At 42.7% G+C, this 27430-nt stretch overlaps 1 protein-coding gene across 14 annotated transcripts in view; it reads right to left on the bottom strand.

Annotated features, from left to right (window-relative positions):
• Nucleotides 1–27430, bottom strand: part of NRCAM (neuronal cell adhesion molecule) — a 327854-nt gene that overhangs the window by 96172 nt on the left and 204252 nt on the right. For 13 of the 14 annotated variants that reach the window (XM_063927298.1, XM_063927305.1, XM_063927301.1 and 10 more), the window contains 6 exons: nt 25129–25320; nt 13792–13809; nt 13363–13468; nt 7847–8043; nt 5811–5933; nt 3203–3373 (listed from right to left, as the gene is read on the bottom strand). In XM_063927298.1, the coding sequence (XP_063783368.1) occupies nt 3203–3373; nt 5811–5933; nt 7847–8043; nt 13363–13468; nt 13792–13809; nt 25129–25216 (703 nt within the window). In that variant the 5' untranslated portion in view covers nt 25217–25320. The remainder of the gene's footprint in view (nt 1–3202; nt 3374–5810; nt 5934–7846; nt 8044–13362; nt 13469–13791; nt 13810–25128; nt 25321–27430) is intronic. The other variant, XM_063927302.1, reaches the window with a different exon arrangement.

The raw sequence follows: 27430 nt of genomic DNA, 5'->3' as shown, positions 1-27430 counted from the left end.
CAACTTAACTTGGAAAGACTTTATAACATAGGTTGTTATAATGAGACAGAAGGCAACCAGTGTGCTGGCAGACAGGTGTGAAGCCTACAGTATAACACAAAATAACGCAGACAGCACTGCCGCTGCTTTCCATCTAGTAGTAGATACATGTCTTTCCCTTACTGTGAGGAGACTGCGCATCTGTCAAGATTTTCTTGACAATAAAGAAGATCAGAGCATGAGATTAATCTGGCCTTGAAAAGACTCATTTTAAAGACTATTATAGTTTTATTTATAGGGCATTCTAATAAGGAAAGAAGTTTTAAAACTAGAACTAGTATCTTTAGGAACTTATTTGTATGTACATAAAAAGCAATGTATCATTAACCTTTATTGCTCAGTATGGGATATCAAAATGTAACTGATGTCTATGACGTGTGTTGGTATAGTCAGAGCAGGCAGTGTTCTGCAGAAACAAAATGTAAAAGGGAATCTGCAGGCTACACAAAGGCCCATACACACTAGACGAGAAAGTGAAAGAACTCGCTCAGAAGGGCCAATCTGAGCAAGATCTTTCACAACCTCGTCCAGTGTGTACACTAAATGTCGTTAACGATCCCCTCCCTTGTCTGAACATGTACAGATGAGGGATGTCCTCGTAACGACAGCCCCCCCCCCCCTCCTCCCGCTGACGCTGCCTGTCCCGGCCGCATCGGCAAGTGTGTATGCACTTGCCGATGCCGGCCCCCCCACCTGGTCCCCGCCACCGCCAATATCAGCGTCGGCAGGTATCGGGTAGTGTGTAGGGTCCTTTAGAGGTTATGTTTAGTGAAAAAGATCTGCTTGCACAAAAGACAAGTAGCAGCAGCATTACCAAATTAGTGTTCCTGGGTACACACTATAAGATCTGTCGTCCAATATACTGTCCTGAGGCTGATTGGTATACCTCCCAACATTTAGTCAGTAGGACCCAGGCCTCTTCAAAAGGGTGGCTTCACAGGAATGCCGAGACCACAAGTCACTCCCCCGTTTCCGTCACTGTGGGGGAATGCCCAGCACTCCGGGAGATTATCCCAACTTCCGCGAATGGCAGGGAATCTTCCCACTGCCCCCACCACCGCGGGACAGGCCAATATGGGACTGTTCCGACAAAATTGGGACAGTTGGGAGGTATGGATTAAAAGGACCATCTTATACTGTTTACACCCAATCCATCATTCATCACATCTTCCCATTTGTTGTACACACAACCGCACATACTGTACAGGAGAAACTAGTAAATGGATACAATCCTCCATCGTTCAGAAGATGGCATAGTGTGTACGGTCTATATCGTGTGTTTGGGGATTTAGTAAAATTGCATCGTTTTTTTACATTGTATAGTGTCTGTATCCAGCTTAACTGTAATTGGATCAGCGATGTAGCATTTACAAGCATTTCACAATTCTCCAATGATCCACAAAATTTCTAATTTTCCAATAATAACTCTGTATTGGTGTTATACTATACAGCATTTTTCAAGTGGAAAACTGATCCTCCTAGTGTGTAAATGTGCCTGTTTTTGCACAACACTCATGGATTTTACATGTGAGATAGCAGATGAGAGGAGCAGTGTGTATCATGAGGTATGGGGCATTTATGAAGCCATAAACTCATAGAAAAAATGTTTATCTTCGTAAATGGACTTCATTTTTTCATACCACTGGAAGCTGTGGAAACAGAGGCTTGGCCTATACTTTCAATGCAATGCTTTTTGTAGCTTCTAAGCACACACATTACAGGAAAACACGTTTCTGCGGACTTTCCACATTAATTTAAGACAAATAAAGTAAACATTTAGTAAAAATTTCAAATGTGCTTTTGAACTGTTCGTAAGTAGGACCTTGATGCTTTCAGTCATTGTACCATATTGCTGGGTAAATCACCAAGCCACAAAAGTGGTCTACATCCCTCTTTTACATAGACAATTCCAAAGTTGGTGTGTACTCTGAAATGTACTCAAAGGCCAAATGACACAAACAGAGATGCAACACAGGTCTGCATTTTTACTTTGATATGAGCTTCATTGTGTTTTCTAATGTAACTGGGCTGTTTGTGCAGTGTGAATATTGGACTAATATAGTGTTATAATGTATACCATACATATCAGACTACTTTTTCATCCCTCCTGCTAGCTGTAAATTATGATAACCCACACATATATACGGAGCCGGCTCAACCATTAGGCAGCTGCCTAGGGCGCTAGGGTCTGGGGGTACTTAGTCTGCTCATTACAAAATTAAGGATTACTCTGAGAGATGCATCTTTGTTAAATTTAATGTGGATGGCAGCTGTTGAACTTCTAAGATGCTACCTCACCTGAGGGACTGGAGAGTGGGTACTGGTGTGTGGCTTGGGGGGAGGCACAGGCTGAAGTTTTGCCTAAGGTGTCAAGAAACCTTGCATATATAACCCACACATATATATGGAACATTTTTATTTTAGTGAAAATATTAGATCAACAGCAGAAGGGATTGGGTCGGCCTATGTCACTAACCCTGTAGACTAAATAGAACAGCTATAGTAGATGCTACCGATAAGCTTCACTACTCTGTTTTTCAAATTGAATATACTCCATCTGCATGTGAGGGATGAAAATCCTGATCAGCCCACATTTAAATCTGTACCTAATTTTAGCACACATTACCCAGATCTATTCATTAAGGTAGTAGGACCTTTTAGCAAATGACTACACGTGGTCATCAGCAGACAGAACAGATCCAATATGAAGGGACTGACTTGTGACTGCCTAATATGATGGATTTGAGGTTCAGATTATGTGCTTAGCTTTATTTATAAAAAAAAAAAAGTAGTAAACTAACAAAGGAGCCGTACTACAGCAAAGTGTGGTCAACGTCTACAACTAAAGATACAGCCGCTAAACTTGGAACTACACTATGGAACACAATTTAAGCCTTGGTGCTGTACTGAAGCGGAGAAGGTTAAATGGTATAAAAATGGTAATAAAGTTCTGGACTACACTTCACATTTGTTTGTACAAAGGTGACTAATTTGGTAAAGCTGCGTACTACCTACAGTAGTAAGCCTACCCAGCCGCTACATCAATAAGGCTGTAGCCGAGATCCTGAGAGGAGCTGATGGAGGAGTACAACAGTAACATTTTCCCAGAACGTGATAGTACAGCTTTACCTACATAAGTGGTTAAAAAAATATTCCAACTTACTTGTCAAAACCTTTAAGGAAATGGGTTGCTTCTGATGGATAGTCTGAGTAAGGTTAAATCTTGCATAACAGATGTAAAAATCTCGAGTGTCCTCTGGTTGGACATTTGAGAAATAAAGATCACCATTTAGACCTTGTGAAACCCTTCCATTCTGAGGCAAGCGCTGGAAGACTGTACAGAAATAGGTGACACATATTACCAAGTCAGAATCTGCTATAAATTTACAAATACCATATTTTATTTATTGTCATATTCGTGATGTTTTGTAGGTTTGCCTCTTACATTTGAATTGAAATGAAAAAATTATATGAAATTAAAAAATCTCAAAGTGTACTTTTTACATATTAATGGTAACTGTCCAGTGGCGTAACTACAGGGTGTCAAACTAGCAAATCTTCAGCGGCCCACAAGGTGTAGGGGTCTAACCCCAAAAATCAGTCACTTAGTACTGTAGACTAAATACGATACGATGGCCCCGGGGATTGGCATTGCTGTGTGTTTCACTGCCGCAACTGCACTCGGGACACAGCAGCACTCAACTTCTCCTTCCTGTATAAGCCCGTCAATGGGAGTCTGGGGGCGGGCTTATACAGGAAGGAGAACTGAAGCTGAGTACTGCTTCCTGAGAGCACCCACGGCTGTGAAACATAGTGCTGCCAATTCCAGGTGTTAGGTAGCTATCACACATATCACTTGTAACATTAAAGGTATGGTTATTTACAGTATGTTGTAATCACCCTTCTCCATGCTATGAATGGCCCAGGGGCAGCAGTTGCCACTGATGACGATTAGCAGTTGGGTAAGGGGAGCTGATACATTTACAAAGCTTTGACACTATCTTGCTGTACCATCTCACATATTTCTAATATGCATGATACAGAGATTATTCGGATGTGATAAAATATGTAGACCTCAGGGTTTATAGAAATGAAATAGGAGGCCCACCTTGAGAGTTTGCCAGGGGCCTCCAAGCCTCTAGTTACGCCACTGTAACTGTCCATTATAAAGAAGAATTGATTTCTGAAATATTCTCCTTCTTTCACTATATACAGTACATGTGTCAGTTTCAGATGTACCTTCTGTTGTACATACATTACATGAAATAAAATTACCTCTCTGTTATAAAGAAGTAAATGAGATGAACCCTTATTGGAGACTTTGGATATATTTTTATTTTATGCAGAGTTGGCAAGTCTATTTTAACCCCTCATCTGTTGTTTGACCAATCCAATCTGATCAATAACTGTTATCAGGGTATCCATTACATCCTTGTATTCTAGTAATTGGCAAAAATAAGCTGAACCTGGTTCTTAGTGTCAACGTAATACAGGTTGAGTATCCCTTATCCAAAATGCTTGGGACCAGAGGTATTTTGGATATGGGATTTTTCCGTATTTTGGAATAATTGCATACCATAATGAGATATCATGGCAATGGGACCTAAATCTAAGCACAGAATGCATTTATGTTTTATATGCACCTTATACACACAGCCTGAAGGTAATTTTAGCCAATATTTTTTATAACTTTGTGCATTAAACAAAGTGTGTCTACATTCACACAATTCATTTATGTTTCATATACACCTTATATACACAGCCTGAAGGTCATTTAATACAATATTTTTAATAACTGTGTGTGTTAAACAAAGTTTGTGTACATTGAGCCATCAGAAAACAAAAGTTTCACTATCTCAATCTCGCTCAAAAAAGTCCGTATTTTGGAATATTCCGTATTTCGGATATTTGGATATGGGATACTCAACCTGTATAACTTTTACCTGAAGGGGTTGAAGCACTCATTTGATAATTATATGACTGGATGAGCATAATGTTAGGACTTCACTAATACCCCTTTCACACCGAGCATTTGACCTGGGAAATTGCTGTGTAAACCCGGGTTGTGTGTCAGTGTGAAATGGTCAATCCAGGTTAAATGCCCCAGGTTTGCGACCATGGTCATGACTACGGGCTGGATACACTGCGGTGTGAAAGGGAGGACCCAGGTTACTCGACCCAGAATGTTTAAATGCTCATCAGTGCGCACTTTTCATGAGTCATCTATATGAGCCTGTAACATCCACTTTTAATGACTCACACAGTTTTGCAGAGCAGACACGGGTGCAGTGTGAGAGGCGATGACCCGGGAATAACCCAGGTCCAATGTGTGCTGTGAAAGGGGTTTGAGAAGTTGTAACATGGGTGGAAACCGTGTTCATTAACCTAGATCAGACCCGGCATATAGGTCTGTAAGGGGTATAATTGAGCAATGCTAACAATGTGCATAGAATAGGAAAGTTATGTTTTTATTTATTATCTTCAGCTCATAATGTATAATCCATATAAAAAAAATATAGTTATTATAATTTGCAGTCATAACAAATTCTTAACACCATTCTCCAAAATTAAAAAATAAAATGTACTTAGAATGCAGTAAAGCCAGATGGAATGATATTGGCAAGTTAAAAACTACAGGTGATACTTGTCCTAGTCATATGTATCATGACTGGAAATAGGAAAGTACAGTACATCTCTACTGGGATTAATACTAGGTTGCCATATACAGTAGATATTAAATAAGAGTAGGCAACAATCAGTAAATAACTTACAGTTGTCCATCCAGAATATAATAGGCGGTGGTAAACCCCGTGGAGGTTTGCATGGTAAGACCAGAGGCATACCCTGCTGGATTACAATGGGCTCAATTTTCTCTTTGGTCCAGAGTGGTGACCCTGCAAAAATAAAAGACAAACCGTGAATAAAAATGTATATCTATATAATGTATCATACACCAGGTTACTGTATACTCTTGCTCTTCCTTCCTATGTCACATTTGCCTACCAGCTCGTTAAATGATCATTACCATTATATGACAGGAAAGAGGGTCTTGCTTATTTCATACAAGCACAATCATTATTGCTGCATGTCCTATGTAAGTGTCTTGTGACACTCACCAGACTCCTGTGGCCTGGGCTCACATAAAGCCCAGAACAGCTTTAGAACAGGAGATGTAGTGCAAGGGGAACGGTGACAGGCCACAGGTGACTGATGTGGACAAGCCAGTGTTTATATTCTCCACAAGGTTGCTAAAGGATGTGATATATTCATGACTTAAAATGTCATTCTTGTTTTTCTTCTGTATGTCCTAAGTCTGTATGCAAAAACTAAAGCTAACCGTAGCATAGGCCCAGCAGTAAAAATGTCCAGCATTCCACACATTTAGTAGTATACCTCTAGAATGTGTACTTAAAGCTCATTTTAGAAAGTGCATTTCCAGTAATTTGTATAAAAAGTGCATTTCTCACTGTGAAGAAAGTCCTCAAACTGAGATTTTCCATTTCAGTCTTTCTATTCCAGTGTGTAGGAAATGCAATATTGTGTGTTGAAGTCTCTAACATCCTTAAAGTAAGAATCACACTGTGTTCTCAACGTGTCTATATCTGACTTCAGCTAATAGCAGCATTTCCCTATGCCTGCTATAACAACCCAAATCCCCAAATCAATGGGACAATAAATAAATTACAGTACTCTTAAAATCGTCTATTTATACTTCTGTATAAACAAACAACTAAATTCCAATTACTTCTAAATTGCGGAGTTTCCTACAATCTAATGTGAACAAGAAGAATAACTAGCGTTCTGTAAACGTAGAGAGCAGCCACATTCATGAAAAAGAACATTTCATCAAGGACAGAACATCTGGATGATACAGTGAATGGCTTGAGAAAAAAGGAGAGTAAAGAGGATTTGTAGTCATGACATACAGGGTATTTGTGCAATGGCGAACAGGGCGTTTCAGTGAATGTAAAATAAACAATGGGTAATGTAGAACAGAAATGCATAAGCTGATCGAAGCGGCTGCATTATGTAATCAGTTCCGTAATACTGTCTAAATAAGAACTGAGGATGAAGGTGATGTCACACCTTACTAAGCTAACAGTTACTATGCTGTTTTTTATATTGCAAGGTGAGATTTTAAAACATATTTCTCTTTGCAAGTGTGAGAAATTGTCATTACAGATTCAACTCACCAATTACTGTAATTTGTATCAAAATAATTTCTGGCACAATAGAGCACAGTGATAATGTTTTACATTACCCAGGTTTACTTTTTTCAGGTATCTCTGTCTACAATCTCAATACTGATATTGTATCATTCTGGGAGATGATGTTCTGGGGGTCCCACAAATAGGAAAGTTTGAGGAACAGTTTGTGCTTCCATGCAGTACTTAACCAGAGCTTTACGTGATATGCTGTTACCTTCTAATAAGATGGCTTTGAGGATTTTAAAGATGTCTTTAATCAAAGAAAAGAAAAGTAAGAGAATTAAACAGAAAATGCAGTGCTAAAAATAAAATAGAATGGATATTCTTTTGCGACATTAACAGCTATGTATTTGATTCAGCAAAACTTGTATCAAAATAAATATTGAAAAGGAAGAAGCATTAAAAAAAAACACCACGATTTTAAAATATATGGCAAAGTAATCAAAAATCAAAGTAAAAAACATAAATAAAATTAATAATAAATAAAAAACATTTTAAATACAGTATAAAGGCTTAAATAATGTAAGGTTTGCAAATGCTTATCACATGAACAGTACCTTCTTGCCTATGAAATAATGGACTGATTTCCAATCACTTACTAGACTGTCGGACAACAATATTGTTTGAGACCGCAGTCCCACGGTCATTTTTGGCAGAGCACTGGTATTCCCCTTCATAAGCCTCTGCCTTTCCTCCATTCATTATATTTATTTCAAGGGTTCCTGAGTTGAGCTTCATTGTCACCAAAGGATCTTTTTCTATGTCAAAATGGGTGCCATTGCGAGTCCACGAAAAGCTAAAACACAAAAATAGGATGCCAATAAACATATTTCATGTCATTTATACTTGATATTGTTACATGTCAAATATATTCTAAAGACTGACGATTAAGTGAAGTGAAACCATGGGCCTACTTCAGATGCATTTGCTAAGCTGCTATTGTACGCAAATTGGCCGATGTTTTCTTACTGAGCATGCGTCTGAGCGGCAGTGCACACGTGCAGCGAGTAAAATGCGATTCCAGTTGTAATGAGGAATTAGTCAGGGACAGGAAGACAGCGTATGGGGGTGGTAACCGGGAGTAGTCTGGTAGATGCAGGAGTGTCATGGCCATTCAGACGCCATTTTCTGGGTGTGAATTAATTTGCAGTTGTGATCATACTTGCTACTGGAGAGCCCTCTGCATCCCTGGAGAGCAGCTCAGCCTGCGTGTCTACAGAGTTACTCCGACTCTGCAACGTGGTACAGATGCATCAGCAATTATACGCCGTCAGATGGAAATGATGCGATAGCAGTGGGCGTCCCTATGCTCAGGTTAGCTTCTGCCCATATTAGCATATAATCACAATTGCATACGGCAAAGGATAGCAACAGGAGCAGCAAGAACAACTGCATCTGAATTAGGCCCCATGTGCATAAAGAAGCAAACTGAGGCATCTGTCCTGGGTAGTGTGGTTTAGAAAGCAGCAAAATGCAAGGCATTTATTTAAAAAATAAAAAGTTTTTCTTGCTGCAAAAGTCTACATAGCTACATTGGTTGTCTCTTATAACATGACTGCCACTTTATAACTTGACTAACCAGTATATAATTCTGAAATCACTATGATAGCTAATGCACACAATGGGGGTAATTCCAAGTTGATCGCAGCAGGATTTTTGTTAGCAATTGGGCAAAACCATGGGGGTAATTCCAAGTTGATCGCAGCAGGATTTTTGATAGCAACTGGGCAAAACCATGTACACTGCAGGGGAGGCAGATATAACATGTGCAGAAAGAGTTAGATTTGGGTGGGTTATATTGTTTCTGTGCAGGGCAAATACTGGCTGCTTTATTTTTACACTGCAAATTAGATAGAAGATTGAACACACCACACCCAAATCTAACTCTTTCTGCACATGTTATATCTGCCTCCCCTGCAGTGCACATGGTTTTGCCCAGTTGCTATCAAAAATCCTGCTGCAATCAACTTGGAATTACCCCCCATGTGCACTGCAGGGGAGGCAGATATAACATGTGCAGAGAGAGATAGATTTGGGTGGGGTGTGTTCAATCTGCAATCTAATTTGCAGTGTAAAAATAAAGCAGCCAGTATTTACCCTGCACAGAAACAAAATAACCCACCCAAATCTAACTCTTTCTGCACATGTTATATCTGCCTCCCCTGCAGTGCACATGGTTTTGCCCAATTGCTTTTAAAAATCCTGCTGCGATCAACTTGGAATTACCCCCAATATTAGGTACAGATGTGTGAGTGCCGTGTGACTCGGTAATGCCAAGCATCATTTTTTATGTTTGTATTAGATGTAATAGTACGCACAAGTAGTTTCTGCTGATTAAAATGATATGCAGCATGACTATATTCTGTGTGTGACTGCGATTGTATTTGCATACAAAATTCTATGCTATAGTGTTTCATGGAAACACTGTAACAAGGTATTTCGGATGCAGATAGAGCTGCAATTGCACATAGAATATAGGCATGCTGCATATCATTTTAATCAGCAGAATCTGTTTGTGCATCCTATCACATTACTTTGCATTTTTCTTGAAAAAATACAAAAAAAGATGCTCTGCGCTACCGAGTTCCACCACGGCATGGCACGACTTCAAGGGCTGTTTAGCGTGACTGCAGCAAGGATGTAACAGGACACATCTGTACAAGCATATTGCGTATACAAAGTAAATGTAATTAAAATAATAAAAGAGCACATACTGAGTTGTATGCAAATTCTGTTTTTAATTCCTAGGCCAAATACACAGTGAGAAAGTAGCCCAGAATAATGTCGCTGACAGCCTACGGACACCACATGGGAAGAGGAGCTGGCAGGACATGGATCAATCAGGATATTCCATGGAGTGAGTGAGCTAGCAGAAGTAAAGTGCCTGATTTAGTGTGCAGAAGCAATAATGAGGTTTCTTATAGCAGGGGGCAACATTATGATCAATTTCCAGGGATGGATAATTTGCATGGATGACTACCTGTTTTACTGGGTGTTTTAAAGATCTTTTAGTGCACGAAATAGGAACATTCTTACACCACATGAGATACATGAAATCTTTCTACATTCAGTGGGATACTTCTGTGCCATCAAGGGACATTTATGCACCCATGCCCAAATGTAAAATAAAATAAAAAATAAAAACAATGTGTAAAACATGAAATGAGAGCCCTTTTACTGACAGTTTCTCAGTTGAGAGATAAACGAGGCAATAATTTAAATAGAACAGTTGTCATTAATTAAAGGTCTAATAAAGGTTTTACATATTAGCAGTATTTGCAGAATCCGAGTAGGCTGCATTAGAAGGCTGTGCTCCGAAATTACAGTTTTACATGGATGCATTTGTGGTTTCCTTTCTAAGCGATTCACTCACAAAGTGATGGGAAGTAACAGTTAAACAAGACAGTTGAATAAGCCTTGAGCAGCATCTGGGGACATAAGCAACAATCTTCTGCTACTGTATATCCAGAAGCTGCATTCACCATGTCACTGCCCCAAATAATGTATCCCGTTAATTATTATGTCTCACTACTTCCTTTTATTTATACGCTTTGGTGCCTCAGGTACAAACGCAGGATTTCTGGAGGGGTGTTTCCAAATGTTAGATTTTACAGCGATTGTCGTCAGCCCATGAAGGATGCATAATTAGCATGTAACAAGCTATAGTCTGCCCAAAACATAGTGCAGTTTATGTAATACAGTATTTCAAACATATGCAGGCCAAATGATCATGGTAAGTCACTGACCAGATTCTCTCTCGGGTGCAATGATTGAGCACTCAGCTCCACAGACACACACACACACACACACACACACACACACACACACACACACACACACACACACAGCAGACTTGGTAGGAGAATCTCCTGCCACTGGGCATGTGCAGCAGCTGCATTCCGTCCTTTGTACTGCATGTAGTGGCCACTGGACAGGCTGTGGTGAAAGGAGGTTTCCAGCTAACTAGAACCCCCCCCCCCTGCCCTTACCCATGTGCCTTGCCACTCAAATTCTTACCTATGTGCCTTGCCTCACACCCTTATCAAGTTCCACAATATTTCACTGTCTTTCTAAATACCCCTCTGGCAATTAGATTCATAATGGTGATTTAATTATTTTGATTAGTGATTCATAGGAGTGATATCCAATTACCCGAGGTCCATTACCGTGGGTAATGATATCGCCCACGGCTATTCTATTAGCCCTGATAAGCCGACACAAGCTGTGGCTTATCAGGGTTTTTCTGTACTCCATCGGGTGCCCGCTCCTGACAGCTCCCGGTGCAGCACTCCACCTCCGACTCCCCCCGGTGACATGTCCGCTTTCCCATCATGTGACCGCTGCCAGGGGCGGGAGAAGAAGGTGGATGCGGGTCACGGCACTGCCCCGGCTTTCCTGTCGGGGGTCCTAGCGCTGATTGCAGGCTCCCAGGCTGCGGCACCCTCCCTGCAGTTCCAGCCTGCTGCTGCGGCGGGCATGGGGACACTGCAGGTTGCCGCTGTTATTTGGGATTTTGTTTCACCTGCCTCGGGCAGGAGAAACCAAATCCCCGGAAACAGCCCTGTTACACAGAACCCGTGTGTTTTCCGGAGGAAAGCTGTTTTTGTATGGGCGATCTTATTTGGATAGCGTGTAAAAATAACATTTTGCACCTGATGTTTTATCTCCTGTAACAGGATACCGCCCATAGTCTTCTCCTGCCTCGTAGCTATCCTCTCTACACAAGTCACACAAAAAACTGTTGTGTAGCCTCACTAACACTTCCTCCATTGCAGTTTGATTGGATAAGCAAGGAATCTGGCATTAGTTCTCCTGTATAAAACTGTAATTTCCAATAGATTGTAAGCTTGTGAACAGGGCCCGCTTACATCTCTGCCTGGTTGTTGATACACTCAATTATTTTATAACAGTTCATTCTAAATATTACTATTACACCAATCTGCGTGTCGGCAGGTTAATCAAAAATCAAAGATACCTATATCATTATGGTATGGTATTGTATATCACTAGGGTTCCCTGGTCATTGGGCCTAATTCAGACCTGTCTGTAGCAGCAAATTTGTTAGCAGATGGGCAAAACCATGTGCACTGCAGGTGGGAGGGGGAGATATAACATTTGGAGAGAGAGTTTTGTGTGGGATACAGTATATTGTTTCTGTGCAGGGTAAATACTGGCTGCTTTATTTTTACACTGCAATTTAGATTTCAGTTTGAACACGCCCCATCCAAATCTAACTCTCTCTGCACATGTTATATCTGCCCCCCCTGCAGTGCACATGGGCCCTCATTCCGAGTTGTTCGCTCGGTAAATTTCATCGCATCGCAGCGATTTTCCGCTTAGTGCGCATGCGCAATGTCCGCACTGCGACTGCGCCAAGTAAATTTGCTATGAAGATAGGATTTTTACTCACGGCTTTTTCTTCGCTCCGGCGATCGTAGTGTGATTGACAGGAAATGGGTGTTACTGGGCGGAAACACGGCGTTTTATGGGCGTGTGGATAAAAACGCTACCGTTTCCGGAAAAAACGCGGGAGTGGCTGGAGAAACGGAGGAGTGTCTGGGCGAACGCTGGGTGTGTTTGTGACGTCAAACCAGGAACGACAAGCACTGAACTGATCGCAGATGCCGAGTAAGTCTGAAGCTACTCTGAAACTGCTACGAGGTGTGTAATCGCAATATTGCGAATACATCGTTCGCAATTTTAAGAAGCTAAGATTCACTCCCAGTAGGCGGCGGCTTAGCGTGTGCAATACTGCTAAAATCGCCTTGCGAGCGAACAACTCGGAATGAGGGCCATAGTTCCTTCTTTTTGGTTAGCTCAATTACTGTACCTGCATCATTTCTGAAAAATAATCTCAGTGAGCACAGACCTGTCCGTAGGCCACATGTCTATTGCAATTCCCATTAGTGTGATGTGATTTATCCTGATGTAATGGAGCTTAGTAATGCTTGGGTTTGTGCTGAAGAAATTAAGATTTGCATGCACATATCTCAGACAGCAGATAAAGAACATGTCTGCGAGTCAGAAATATAGTAGGTCTAAAGCTTTCAGACACTATTACACTGACACACTTGACATTTATCCTGCTAAAAAAGCACAATAAGGACAAACGTACCTGGGCGGGGGCTTCCCTTTTGCTTTACACTGAATCAAAATGTTCTCCCTCGGATCCACAACATAGTTTTTCGGAGACTGGTGAGTTATAGTTGGAGGCTGTGGTACTGCGTTGTAAATAAAAGCTTGCATATTAATAACATGTAAAAATAAAACTTCATAAAAGAACACACACACACAGTCTTCAATACCACACAAGGGCAACAGCAATTAAAATAAAGATATACTAAATAAATGAACCCATAGGTGCAAAATGAATACTTAACAAATCAATACACAAGTAAAACAACAATATGGAAACATAATGTGGGTAGGGAAAAGGCACAGCAAACACAAAGTCTATCACTTTGACAAGCCAATGAGCAGCAAAGCACACCATTTTCTGTCCAACATGCTGCTTAGTAGTGCATCTGACTGCACAAACACTTACATTGCTCTAGAAGATTTGCTTTTTCCCCACAAGAGAATCAGCAGTCGCAAAGATAAACAGAAATTGAGAGAATTGAATGTTAGTGTAAAAGATTAAAGAACTTATATATATTACCCATAGAGAAGAAATCACAAGTAACATGATTCATTTCTGCCTTGATTGCAAAGAGGAAATATCACAGTCAACATTACATCATAAGGCACAGTAAAGTAATACCATTTCAGATACATTTTCATTTGTAAGGTAAGTACAGGTTGAGTATCCCATATCCAAAATGCTTGGGACCAGAAGTATTTTGGATATCGGATTTTTCCGTATTTTGGAATAATTACATACTATAATGAGATATCATGGCGATGGGACCCAAGTCTAAGCACAGAATACATTTATGTTTCATATACATCTTATACACACAGCCTGAAGGTCATTTTTGCCAATATTTTTTAATAACTTTGTGCATTAAACAAAGTGTGTGTACATTCACACAATTCATTTTTGTTTCATATACACCTTATACACACGACCTAAAGGTAATTTAATACAATATTTTTAATACCTTTGTGTATTAAATAAAGTTTGTGTACATTGAGCCATCAGAAGACAAAGATTTCACTATCTCACTCTCACTCAAAAAATTCCGTATTTCGGAATATTCCGTATTTCGGAATATTTGGATATGGGATGCTCAACCTGTAATATAATTATTTGCCATGGTAACCAAATTGGTGACAGTTGTCATTTCTAAAATACTTTCACTATACCATACCTCCCTACTGTCCCAATGTAGAAAGGACAGTCCGGATTAAGGGGCACTGTTCTGCCAATCAGCACATTTGTTCTCACAGGAAGTTGGGAGGCATGGCTGCCAATTCAAGGCTATTTTAGGGTAAGGACTGGGTTTGGGGTAAACTAGGTACACCCATCCTACTGTAACCACACTCTTTTTAACTAGTGTACTAAAGGTGTCAAAATCAATGTTAGGAGTTATATTTGGATACTTACTCTGTTCTGCATTATTCTCATTGTGGATTCTACATGTTCATTACAATTTTATTATATTTTTGACACTTATTTGTAATCAATGACTATGTCAAGTCTATACTTTTCCACCATCTTATTTACAAATGTCCATTTCTTTATTACTATTCTGATATTTGTACTTTGTTACCATACAAATGTAATAAAAACACTTTTGAAGAAAACAAAACTAAGTGACATCAGAACTTCAATGAATCATACACCTCAGTGAATGATTCACGTTCCTAGCCCTAAGCACGAATCATCCTAATCTTCATATCAGATGAAGCAAAATTCAGCATCTATGTAGATGCCTGTATGTCCATATTCTATACACTTCTCTGTATTCAAAGATTAGTCTTTTTGGCAAAGTATATACATAGCAAAAACATTAATAACCTAAGATAACCTACTCCATACACAATAGATGAGAAAGTAAAAAATATCGCTCAGAAGGGCCATTCTGAGCGATATCTTTTACTCTCTCGTTGAGATTCTCTCAAACCTATGCGTACACTCAACATCATTAACCTTGCGCGCTCCCACACATCGTTAACGACCCCCTCCCTCATCTGAACAGTTCTGACGAGGGAGGACCTCGTTAACGAGCTGCAGCATGAGCCCCGTTTTCCCCCACTGGCATCGGCAAGTGTGTGACCGGGTTCCCACCGCAGCCAATGTCGCCGGTACACACATCAACTAGTGTGTACCCGGCTTAAGTCTTTTGCTGCTGAGATCTGGTTAGAGGAACCTCTACCGAATAGTTTATACATTACTAAAATTTCTACATGGATGTATATACACAAATAGGAACAATAATGAATTTAGGCCCAGATTTATCAAGCCTTGGAGGGTGATAAATTTCACGGTGATAAAGTACCAACCAATTAGCTTCTAACTGTCATTTTTCAAACACAGCCTGTAACATGGCAGTTAGGAGTTGGTTGGTTGGTACTTTCGTGAAATTTATCACTCTCCAAGGCTTGATAAATCTGAGCCTATGTGTTATATATTTAACATTCTAGTCAGGAAATTGTAACTTTCTTGAGGAAAATTGCATAAAGCAATTTGTACCACTATACACTGACTCCCAGAAAAATGCAAGTATTTAGTAGGCAAACAAAATATTTATGTCAACTTAATAAGACATTTGTATGGTATGAAGGCAATGATGCCTAGAGTGGGTGACTTGATTCTCTCAAACCTATGACATCAATTTATCGCTTGAATGTTTGTAAACAGAGATAGCCAGCACACACACAACTGAAATGACTTCAAAACACTAGAAACAATACAATTTCCAATTACATTACAGAGATGTTTTTGTCGCTTACATGGCCTTAAATGTGCTACAGATTGTAACCTAGCGAGCAGGGCCTTCCTATCTCTAAGCCTGTCTGTAATTACCCAGTTTTATCACTGTTGTTTCCAAAATGCAGAGCACAATTGAATTTTCTGCACTATATAAGAAACTGTTAATAAATAAATAAATGTGTGTGGTTTAAAACTGACCTATTAAGAAATACATACCCTTAATTACAGAATGTTAATCTTCCTAAAATATAATTTTACCAATGCTCAACTTTCTAGATAATTGCTGTTCATTTTCTTCCCGCCTGGAGCTCTTGGTGCTGCCTGTGTGTAGCCAAGTGAAGCCAATTTGTAGGACCATGTAGCACAATACTACTCACCATGGAGGGCCAGGTTGGTAATGCTGGGCATACACTATACAATTATCGGTCATTGTCATTTGCTCTCATCCATTACCAGATTTTCTTTCCAACCAGCCAGATGTGGCAGATTATCTGACAGATAATTGTAGTGTATGCCCAGCATTAGGTATGTGAAAGATACGGAACGCTAAAGATACGTAGGGGTTGTGCAGATGTTGAATGCATGTTACATCTGTTTCCTTGCTTATCTTATTGCTGAGCACATGAAAGGAAATGTCCCAAGATGTACGCTGCATGGAAAAGCAGGTCAGTTGTCTGGCAGATTTTTCATCTGCAAATGTTTTGACAGGTGCTGAAAATGCATTTCCCGACAGATCGAATATAGACCCATACAATGATGACTATACTAGCCAGAAAATTATAGATTTTATAACACCATACAACAATATACCATTGAGTTATTAGATCATACTTAGTAGAATTCCATTTTACTTTTTAATAAAAAATGCACACCATATGTTTAAGACTTAAGAATGTGAAATAAAATAAGATTTTAAACCTACCGGTAAATCTTTTTCTCCTAGTCCGTAGAGGATGCTGGGGACTCCGTAAGGACCATGGGGGTATAGACGGGCTCCGCAGGAGACATGGGCACTCTAAAACACTTTAGATGGGTGTGCACTGGCTCCTCCCTCTATGCCCCTCCTCCAGACCTCAGTTAAAGAACTGTGCCCAGAGGAGACGGACAGTACGAGGAAAGGATTTTTGTTAATCTAAGGGCAAGATACATACCAGTCCACACCATACAACATGACATATACGAAACCAGTTAACAGTATGAACAAAACAGCAAAGACTGATCTAAACCATGGGGATTATACCAAAGCTCCAGACCGGGCGGGAGAGTGCGGATGACTCTACAGCACCGATTGAGTAAACATGAGGTCCTCCTCAGCCAGGGTATCAAACTTGTAGAATTTTGCAAAAGTGTTTAAAACCGACCAAGTAGCTGCTCGGCAAAGCTGTAAAGCCAAGACGCCTCGGGCAGCCACCCAAGAAGAGCCCACCTTCCTAGTGGAATGGGCCTTTACCGAATTAGGTAACGGCAATCCAGCCGTAGAATGAGCCTGCTGAATCATGTTACAGATCCAGCGAGCAATAGTCTGCTTAGAAGCAGGAGTGCCAACTTTGTTGGCCGCATACAGGACAAACAGTGCCTCTGTTTTCCGAACTCGAGCATTCCTGGCTACATAATTTTTTAAGGCCCTGACTACATCAAGGGACTTGGAATCCTCCAAGTCACCCGTAGCCACAGGCACCACAATAGGTTGGTTCATATGAAACGACGAAACCACCTTAGGTAGAAATTGAGGACGAGTTCTCAACTCTGCTCGATCCACATGGAAAATCAGATAGGGGCTCTTGTGAGACAAAGCCGCCAATTCGGACACCCGCCTTGCAGATGCCAAGGCCAGCAACATGACCACTTTCCAAGTGAGAAATTTTAATTCAACCGTTTGAAGAGGTTCAAACCAGTGTGATTTAAGGAACTGTAAAACCACGTTAAGGTCCCATGGTGCCACTGGGGGCACAAAAGGAGGCTGGATGTGCAGCACTCTTTTTACAAAAGTCTGGACTTCTGGGAGAGAAGCCAATTCCTTCTGAAAGAATATTGCTAGGGCCGAAATCTGCACCTTAATGGAGCCTAACTTTAGGCCCATATCCACTCCTGTCTGTAGAAAGTGGAGAAAACGGCCCAGGTGGAAATCTTCCGTAGGAGCATTCTTGGCTTCACACCAAGATACATATTTCCTCCAGATACGGTGATAATGTTTCGCCGTCACCTCCTTCCTAGCTTTTATCAGAGTAGGGATGACTTCCCCCGGAATACCTTTCCTAGCTAGGATTTGGTGTTCAACCGCCATGCCGTCAAACGTAACCGCGGTAAGTCTTGGAACACGCAGGGCCCCTGCTGCAACAGGTCCTCCCTGGGAGGAAGAAGCCACGGATCTTCTGTGAGCATTTCCTGAAGATCTGAATACCTGGCCCTTCGAGGCCAATCCGGAAAAATGAGTATTGTCTGTACTCTTTTTCGTCTTATGATTCTCAATATTTTTGAGATGAGCGGAAGAGGAGGGAATACATAGACCGACTGAAACACCCATGGTGTCACCAGGGCGTCCACCGCTACTGCCTGAGGGTCCCTTGACCTGGAACAATACATCCGAAGCTTCTTGTTGAGGCGTGATGTCATCATGACTCTTTGAGGAAGTCCCCAACGACTTGTTATCTCTGCAAAAACTTCTTCATGAAGACCCCACTCTCCCCGATGGAGATCGTGTCTGCTGAGGAAGTCTGCTTCCCAGTTGTCCACTCCCGGAATGAAGACTGCTGACGGAGCGCTTACGTGATTTTCCGCCCAGCAAAGAATCCTGGTGGTTTCCACCATTGCCACTCTGCTCCATGTCCCGCCCTGGCGGTTTACATGAGCCACGGCTGTGACGTTGTCTGATTGAATCAGAACGGGTAGGTCGCGAAGAAGATTCTCCATTTGTCGTAGGCCGTTGTATATGGCCCTTAATTCCAGCACGTTGATGTGTAGACAAGCCTCCTGGCTTGACCATAGTCCCTGAAGATTTCTTCCTTGTGTGACTGCTCCCCATCCTCGGAGGCTCGCGTCCGTGGTCACTAGAACCCAGTCTTGAATGCCGAACCTGCGACCCTCTAGAAGGTGAGCACTCTGAAGCCACCACAGGAGAGACACCCTGGCCCTGGGGGACAGGCTTATTTTCTGATGTATTTGTAGATGGGACCCCGACCACTTGTCCAGAAGGTCCCACTGAAACGTCCTCACATGGAACCTGCCGAAGGTGATGGCCTCGTAGGTCGCCACCATTTTTCCCAGTACTCGAGTGCATTGATGAACTGACACTCTTTTTGGTTTTAGCAGGTCTCTGACCATGTTCTGGAGTTCCTGGGCTTTTTCCGGTGGGAGAAAAACCCTCTTTTTTACCGTGTCCAGAATCAGGCCTAAAAATGATAGCCGAGTCGTTGGAATCAACTGCGACTTTGGTAAATTTAGGATCCAGCCGTGTTGCTGCAGCACTCTCAGGGAGAGCGACTCGCTTTTCAGCAATTGATCTCTCAATCTCGCTTTTATCAGAGATCGTCCAAGTATGGGATAATTGTGACTCCTTGCCTGCGCAAGAGCACCATCATTTCCGCCATTACCTTGGTGAAAATCCTCAGGGCCGTAGAAAGCCCAAACGGCAACGTCTGAAACTGGTAATGACAGTCCTGTACAGCGAATATCAGGTACGCCTGATGAGGGGGATAAATGGGGACATGAAGGTATGCATCCTTTATGTCTAGTGATACCATAAAATGCCCCCCTTCCAGGCTGGAGATCACTGCCCGGAGAGATTCCATCTTGAATTTGAACTTTTTCAAATACAGGTTCAGGGATTTTAGATTCAGAATGGGTCTGACCGAGCCATCCGGCTTCGGGACCACAAATAGGGTTGAATAATACCCTTTCCCCTGTTGCATTAGGGGTACTTTGATAATCACTTGCTGTTGACACAGCTTTTGTATGGCAGCTGAAATGATTTCCCTCTCTGGGGGAGAAGCTGGCAAAGCCGATTTGAAAAATCGGCGAGGAGGCACTTCCTCGAATTCCAGTTTGTATCCTTGGGATACAATTTAGATCGCCCAAGGATCCAAATCTGACTGAACCCAGACCTGGCTGAAGAGTCGAAGACGTGCCCCCACCGGCGCGGACTCCCTCAGTGGAGCCACAGCGTCATGCGGTGGATTTTGTAGAAGCCGGGGAGGACTCTTGCTCCTGGGAACTAGCCGTAGCAGGCGTTCTTTTCCCTCTACCCTTACCTCTGGTGAGGAAGGAAGAGCCCCGACCCCTTCTGGACTTATGCGACCGAAAGGACTGCATCTGATATTGAGGTGTTTTCTTTTGCTGTGGGGGAACATAAGGCAAAAAAGAAGACTTACCCGCGGTAGCTGTGGAAACCAGGTCCGCGAGGCCCTCCCCAAATAAAACCTCACCCTTGTAAGGTAAAGTTTCCATATGTCTCTTTGAATCGGCATCACCCGTCCATTGGCGAGTCCACAGGGACCATCTAGCAGAAATTGCCATGGCATTGGCTCTTGAACCCAACAGCTAAAATGTCTCTCGCAGCCTCTCTCATATATAACGCTGCATCTTTAATGTGACCCAAGGTCAATAAAATGCTATCCTTATCTAGGGTGTCCATGTCAGATGACAAGTTATCTGCCCATGCTGCAATTGCGCTACCCACCCATGCCGACGCTACTGCCAGTCTGAGCAAGGCACCCGTATGTGTATAAATCGATTTCAAGGTAGTTTCCTGTCTGCGATCAGCAGGATCTTTGAGGGCTGCCGTGTCCGGAGACGGTAGCGCCACCTCTTTGGACAAGCGCGTCAAAGCCTTGTCCACCGTGGGCGAGGATTCCCACCGTAACCTGTCCTGTGAGGGGAAAGGCTTCGCCATAATAATTCTCTTGGGAATCTGCAGTTTCTTGTGTGGAGTTTCCCAAGCTTTTTCAAATAAGGCGTTCAGCTCATGAGATGGGGGAAACGTTACCTCAGGTTTCTTTTCCTTAAACATGCAGACCTTCGTGTCAGGGACAGAGGCGTCCTCTGTGATATGCAAAACATCTTTTATTGCAATAATCATATAATGAATACTCTTGGCCACCCGTGGGTGTAACCTCGCATCATCATAGTCGACACTGGAGTCAGAATCCGTGTCGGTATCAGTGTCTGCTACCTGGGAAAGGGGACGTTTATGAGACCCCGAAGGGCCTTGTGCCACAGTCAAAGCCATGGATTGACTCCCTGCTATTTCCCTGGACTCTGCTTTGTCCAATCTTTTATGTAATAAAGTCACATTTGCATTTAACACATTCCACATATCCAACCAATCAGGTGTCGGAGGTGCCGACGGAGACACCACAATCATCTGCTCTCCCTCCTCCCTAGACGAGCCTTCCACTTCAGACATGCCGACACACACGTACTGACACCCCCAAACACTGGGATATACAAATATGGGGACAGCCCCCCCAATAAGGCCCTTTGGAGAGACAGAGAGAGAGTATGCCAGCACACACCCAGCGCCACTGGACATTGGAACAAAATCCCAGTCTGTACAGCGCTTTTATAGATAAATAATACACTTACTGCGCGCCAATTAAATGTGCCCCCCCCCCTCGTTTTTGCCCTCTGTACTTGCTCAGCAGGGGAGAGTCCGGGGAGCAGCTTCTCTGTAGCTTGCTGTGGAGAAAATGGGGCTGGTTAGTGCTGGAGGATCAAGCTCCGCCCCCTCGACGGCAGGCTTCGGTCCCGCTCAAATTCTTTATACTGGCGGGGGTTTTCTAATATACTGCCTCCGCAGTATCTAACATGCTAGCCAGTGTCCCTTGAGGTTATTATTGCTGCCCAGGCACCCCCCCCCCCCCCCCCTGTGCCCTTACAGTGCCTTCTGTGTGTGTGTGTGGGAGCAATGATAGGTACCGCGCAGCGTTACCGTTGCGCGGTACCTATCATTGCTCCCACACTCACACACACAGAAGGCACTGTAAGGGTGCAGGGCGCAGGGGGGGGGGCGCCCTGGGCAGCAATAATAACCTCAAGGGACACTGGCTAGCATGTTAGATACTGCGGAGGCAGTATATTAGAAAACCCCCGCCAGTATAAAGAATTTGAGCGGGACCGAAGCCTGCTGTCGAGGGGGCGGAGCTTAATCCTCAGTAAAGATCTGAAGTCTTCTGCCGCCTGTGAAGTCTTCTTTGTTCTTATACTCACCCGGCTTCTATCTTCCGGGTCTGTGAGGAGGACGGCGGCACGGCTCCGGGACGAACAGCGAGGACGACACCTCTGTTCCGACCCTCTGGAGCTAATGGTGTCCAGTAGCCTAAGAAGCAAAGCCTATCAGTTAAGTAGGTCTGCTTCTCTCTCCTCAGTCCCACGAACAGGGAGCCTGTTGCCAGCAGTGCTCCCTGAAAATAAAAAACCTAACAAAATTATTTTCAGAGAAACTCAGTAGAGCTCCCCTGCAGTGCATCCAGTCTCCTCTGGGCACAGGATCTAACTGTACGGTGTGGATGGTGTGGACTGGTATGTATCTTGCCCTTAGATTAACGAAAATCCTTTCCTCGTACTGTCCGTCTCCTCTGGGCACAGTTCTTTAACTGAGGTCTGGAGGAGGGGCATAGAGGGAGGAGCCAGTGCACACCCATCTAAAGTCTTTTAGAGTCCCCATGTCTCCTGCGGAGCCTGTCTATACCCCCATGGTCCTTACGGAGTCCCCAGCATCCTCTAGGACGTAAGAGAAATGTATATACACATTCAAAACTGGATGTATGCAGAAAATTCAGACTGTCATCCTAGGGATTTCATACTATCTGATCATACACAATAGTAAAGGCCCATATAGACGGGCCGATGTGGGAGTGATGTGTGCTGAGCGAACCGCTCAGCACACATCTCTCCCACCGCTTAGCACAGCGCGATGTGTGCTGAGCGTGCGGGGGGAGACGGGGGGAGGGGGGGCGCTCATTTCACCCAGCGGGTGAAATGAGCGACCTGCTAGATTTGCCTGTCAATCACGCACCTGCTAGATTGGCCTGTCAATCTAGCAGCAGCGATAGCGATGCGCAGGGCTGTGCATCGCTATCGCTGTGGGAGGTACACACGGAGCGATCATGCTTAAAATCTAAGCAATCTAGTCAGATTGCTTAGATTATCGCACCGTGAGTACCCCCCTTAACTGTAGTAATCTGCACTTAAACCAATACACTGTCATGAGACTAGCTTTAGAGATTTTACAATAGGGACGTATAATACATTTGCATACTGTAGTTACTAAATACCAGACAGTGGGCCTAATTCAGCATGGATTGCTATTCAGAGAAATCGCAAATTGAGCGATTATCGAGCGACTGCGCATGCATAGCGTTCGCATTGTGCACATGTGAGGGGTAATAGCGACGGAAAATGCACACAGATTGTAATCGCAATGTAGCCGCTGTTTGACTGACAGGAAGCCGGCGTTTCCGGGCGGAAACCTACCGTTATCTGGATGTGTCAGAAAAAACGCAGGCGTGCCCAGACATTTTTGGGAGGGTCTCTGACGTCAGCGCAGACCACTTCCAGGCCGTCTCAGTCACAGATTAGTGGAGGCCTCAGACCTACTCACATTTGCTCAGATGGCAAAGTTTTTTCGATGATCCAGGAATTGCGTATGCATCTGCGAGTGGATAGCGATCTGCAATGCATTCGTAATTTTGCATTGGGCGTTTTTTTTTCCTGTCGGGGCGGCGGCTTTCTACTCGAAGACAACTGCAATTTCTCAGAATAACGATCCATGCTGAATTAGTCAGTCATAGTTAGTGAGGATGAAAAGAGGCAAAATGCCCATCGGGTTCAACCTGTATTCTGTATTAAGCTGTTCATATTATAATGCACCTGCTGAAGTAATGGTTTTGTACCAATTGACAACTATGATTCTTACCACTCCCAGATATTAATGTCAATATGTTAAATGCTATAACCCTGGATACTTTTTCCAGTTAGAAATTTGTCCAATCCGTTTTTAAATGCATTTACAGAGTCTGCCATTATTACCTTCTCCGGCAGGGAGTTCCAAATCTTAATTGCACTTACCGTGAAGAACCCTTTCCTACGTTGTGTACTGAATTTTCTCTCCTCTAGCCTCAGCGAGTGCCCATGCATCCTATACAGAGTTCTTTTAATAAACAAATCCGCTGCTATCTCCTTGTAATGACCCTTTACATATTTGAAGATATTAATAATGTCTCCTCTTAGACGCCTCTTTTCTAGTGTATACATATTTAACCATATAAGCCTTTCCTCGTACTCCAGTGTCTCTAACCCTTTAATCAATTTAGTAGCTCGTCTTTGAACTCTTTCTAGTTCCCCGATATCTTTTTTATAATATGGTGCCTAAAATTGAACACAATATTCCAGGTGCGGACGTACCAATGATTTGTACAGTGGCAGGATTACATCCTCGTCCCTTGTCTCAATACCCCGTTTAATGCACGCAAGCACTTTACTTGCCGCCTTTGCTGCATTTTGACACTGTGTACTGTTATTAAGCCTATTATCTATGAGCACCCCCAAATCTTTTCCCACCACAGTTACCCCTATATTTTCCCCATTTAGAGTGCAGGATGCATGTGTGTTTTTTGTCCCAAAATGCATAACTTTACATTTTCCATTTAGACGCCCAGATTTCAAGTTTAAATAAGTCATTCTGTAGAGACACCACATCGTTTTCTGAATTAATTACCTTACACAGTTTAGTATCATCTGCAAAGATTGACACTGTGCTTTCCAGGCCTATTAGGCCCAGTGTTTTGAGCCAATATACATTTATTTAATCTTTTAATATTAATTTCATTATATGCAATTTCATTCTTGCATACTGGGCTTAAAAAAATGTATTTCAAGAACTGTAATTGATGAAAACCTGAGTTTGGAATGCTCAGGGACTATGGATTCCAGCAGTGTTTATGTCTATGAAAGGCTAACAGGACACATCTCGAATACTACAGTATAACTAAATAAAAGAGAAATACTTACGGTCAAGTGGCACTTCCAGTGCTATAATCACTTGGCACAAGACAAGAGCCAAAGAAGCTCTGCTTGAGAATAATCTTTTCTTCTGCATTATTTTAAGCTGCCTTAGTGTACTCCTGCTGAGAGAAAGAAGCCTTTCTTCTTAACACAACAGATTCCCTCACAATATGCAACCAAGTGTCATGAAGACGGGAGCTGAAATTAAACAAAAAACACATTCATATTTAATTACATAAAATATAGAAATTATTACTATGTTCTTTAATACAAAATTGAAAAAGCACAAAATAGTGTTGAGGTTACCTAAAGGTTACAAAAAGGGGCAGACTAGATGGGCCAAGTGGTTCTTATCTGCCGTCAAATTCTATGTTTCTATGTAACCAAGTCTCCAAAATTCACAATTGTGCAAAATATATCTATAATAAAAATGTAAAAATAACAAGACGCATAATAAACACAATTCTGCTATTCAAATATGTTCAACCACTGCCGATTCATTTCTCCGTTACTTCTGTCTGAGGCCAGTCATCATCAAAGAGAAAATACTGATTTACAGAATGATAAAATAAAATTGTACTTATGGGCCATTTACAAATAAGCAAATGTAAGCCTTCCAATTTTGGTATCTGATAGAATGCACTGTTCTTCATCGAGGGGCTGATTCAGAGTCACCCGCTGCTGTGACTGCTCTAGCGTCTTTTAACATACAGTATTTGCTGGCGTATAAGACTACTTTTTTGCCCTGAAAAACATGCCTCCAAGTGGGGGGGTCGTCTTATACGCCGGGTGCACTTCAGTTGGGATAGACATAGCTGCCATAGTGGCCTTCCGATACTCGCCCGGTGCCCATAGTGGCCTCCCGATGCCTGCCCACCTCATTCTACTCACCATCCAGTATCGCGCGATATCCAGTGCGGCCGCGGCGGGTCACTAGTGCCAATTACAGGGAGATGCAGGGACTGGCCGGAGGCGCTGCAGTCGCGTTGTGGCCGTACAATGGTGACAATGACAGGTACTGTAATGGCACTAATACTAATACTAATGGCACTGATGTGAAACCGGTAACACTAAATGCACACAGGGGTATACTTTTATACATTTTACAACTTTCTCCTCGCCCCCTCCCCCCTTCTTATGCATACCTTGATAAATACTCCCTATCCAAATCTCTTATCAGGTCATAATATACAGTATGTCACAAATCTGATGTTCTTTTACGTTTTATTTGGTGTGTGGAAGGCGGTAGTCTTATACGGCGAGTATATAACAAACTCTATAGTTTGAGTGGAAATGTTGGGGGTCGTCTTATACGCCCAGTCGTCTTATACGCCGGCAAATACGGGTAGTTGCGCCTGTGGCTTTATGCTACTGCTAGTATTAGCCCTGCCCTGGGTGTACAGGTGTGCATCTTATACCCCTTTCCCACTAGCTCTTAGAAACACGGGTAAATGCACCGGGGCGCACATTTACCTGTGTTTTGCCCTAGTGGAAAAGGGTTCCCTGGCAAATTCCCGGATCAAGTGATCCGGGAATCTTACCCGGCTAGCTAGCTGGGTTGAACAAGGCTAGCTGTCTACTGTGAACGGGTGCCGTGTCGAGGCGACACGGCTCCCGTTCACAGTGTATAGGGAGGGACCCGGCAATATGCCGGGTTGGTGAGCGCTGTTCAAAAGGGGCTGTAGCACGGGTCGCAGCCGTGTCAGGCGAGCTGCGACCCGTGCTTTAGTGGATAAGGGGTATAAATGTTCAGTAACTTAGTAACTGGCCACAAACGCAGCGCCATCTCACAACACTGTAGTCCGTGGGCAATGCACCCATTCATGGGAATAAAAAAAAAAATCATAACTTACCCCTCCTGAATTCTCACATTGTCTCTCCACATGCTTCCATACAGTGAATGGCTGTCAGCACTCTGATTGGTGGATGGCTGGAGCCATCCACCAATCAGCAAGCTGACAGCCATTCGGTGTCTGGCTGGCAGCAGGGAGGCAAGTAGAGAAAACAAAATAAAAGGGTGTGCTATCAATAGTAGCTGGTAAGGGGATGGTAAGTTCCCCTAAATTAGTGGATACAAAACAAGTAAAAGATTACCAGCGCTGGCTGCTCATGAAATATATGAAATGAATTAAATATCTAAACGGCTTTGTTAAAAAATACTATATTTATTACATATTCATATTAAGCAGGATGAGATAGCTCATGACCATGCTCCTGAGGAAGCTGGATCAAACACACCAGCAAAACGCGTTGAGCTTTTCATCTCATCCTGCCTGTTGTTTGGAATCCACAACCATCGCTGGCATCG

This window comes from Pseudophryne corroboree, chromosome 6 (genome assembly GCF_028390025.1).
Source record: "Pseudophryne corroboree isolate aPseCor3 chromosome 6, aPseCor3.hap2, whole genome shotgun sequence".
Taxonomy (NCBI): domain Eukaryota; kingdom Metazoa; phylum Chordata; class Amphibia; order Anura; family Myobatrachidae; genus Pseudophryne; species Pseudophryne corroboree.
Note: the sequence above shows the minus strand (reverse complement) of the source record. Positions and strands in the feature narration are given on the sequence as shown.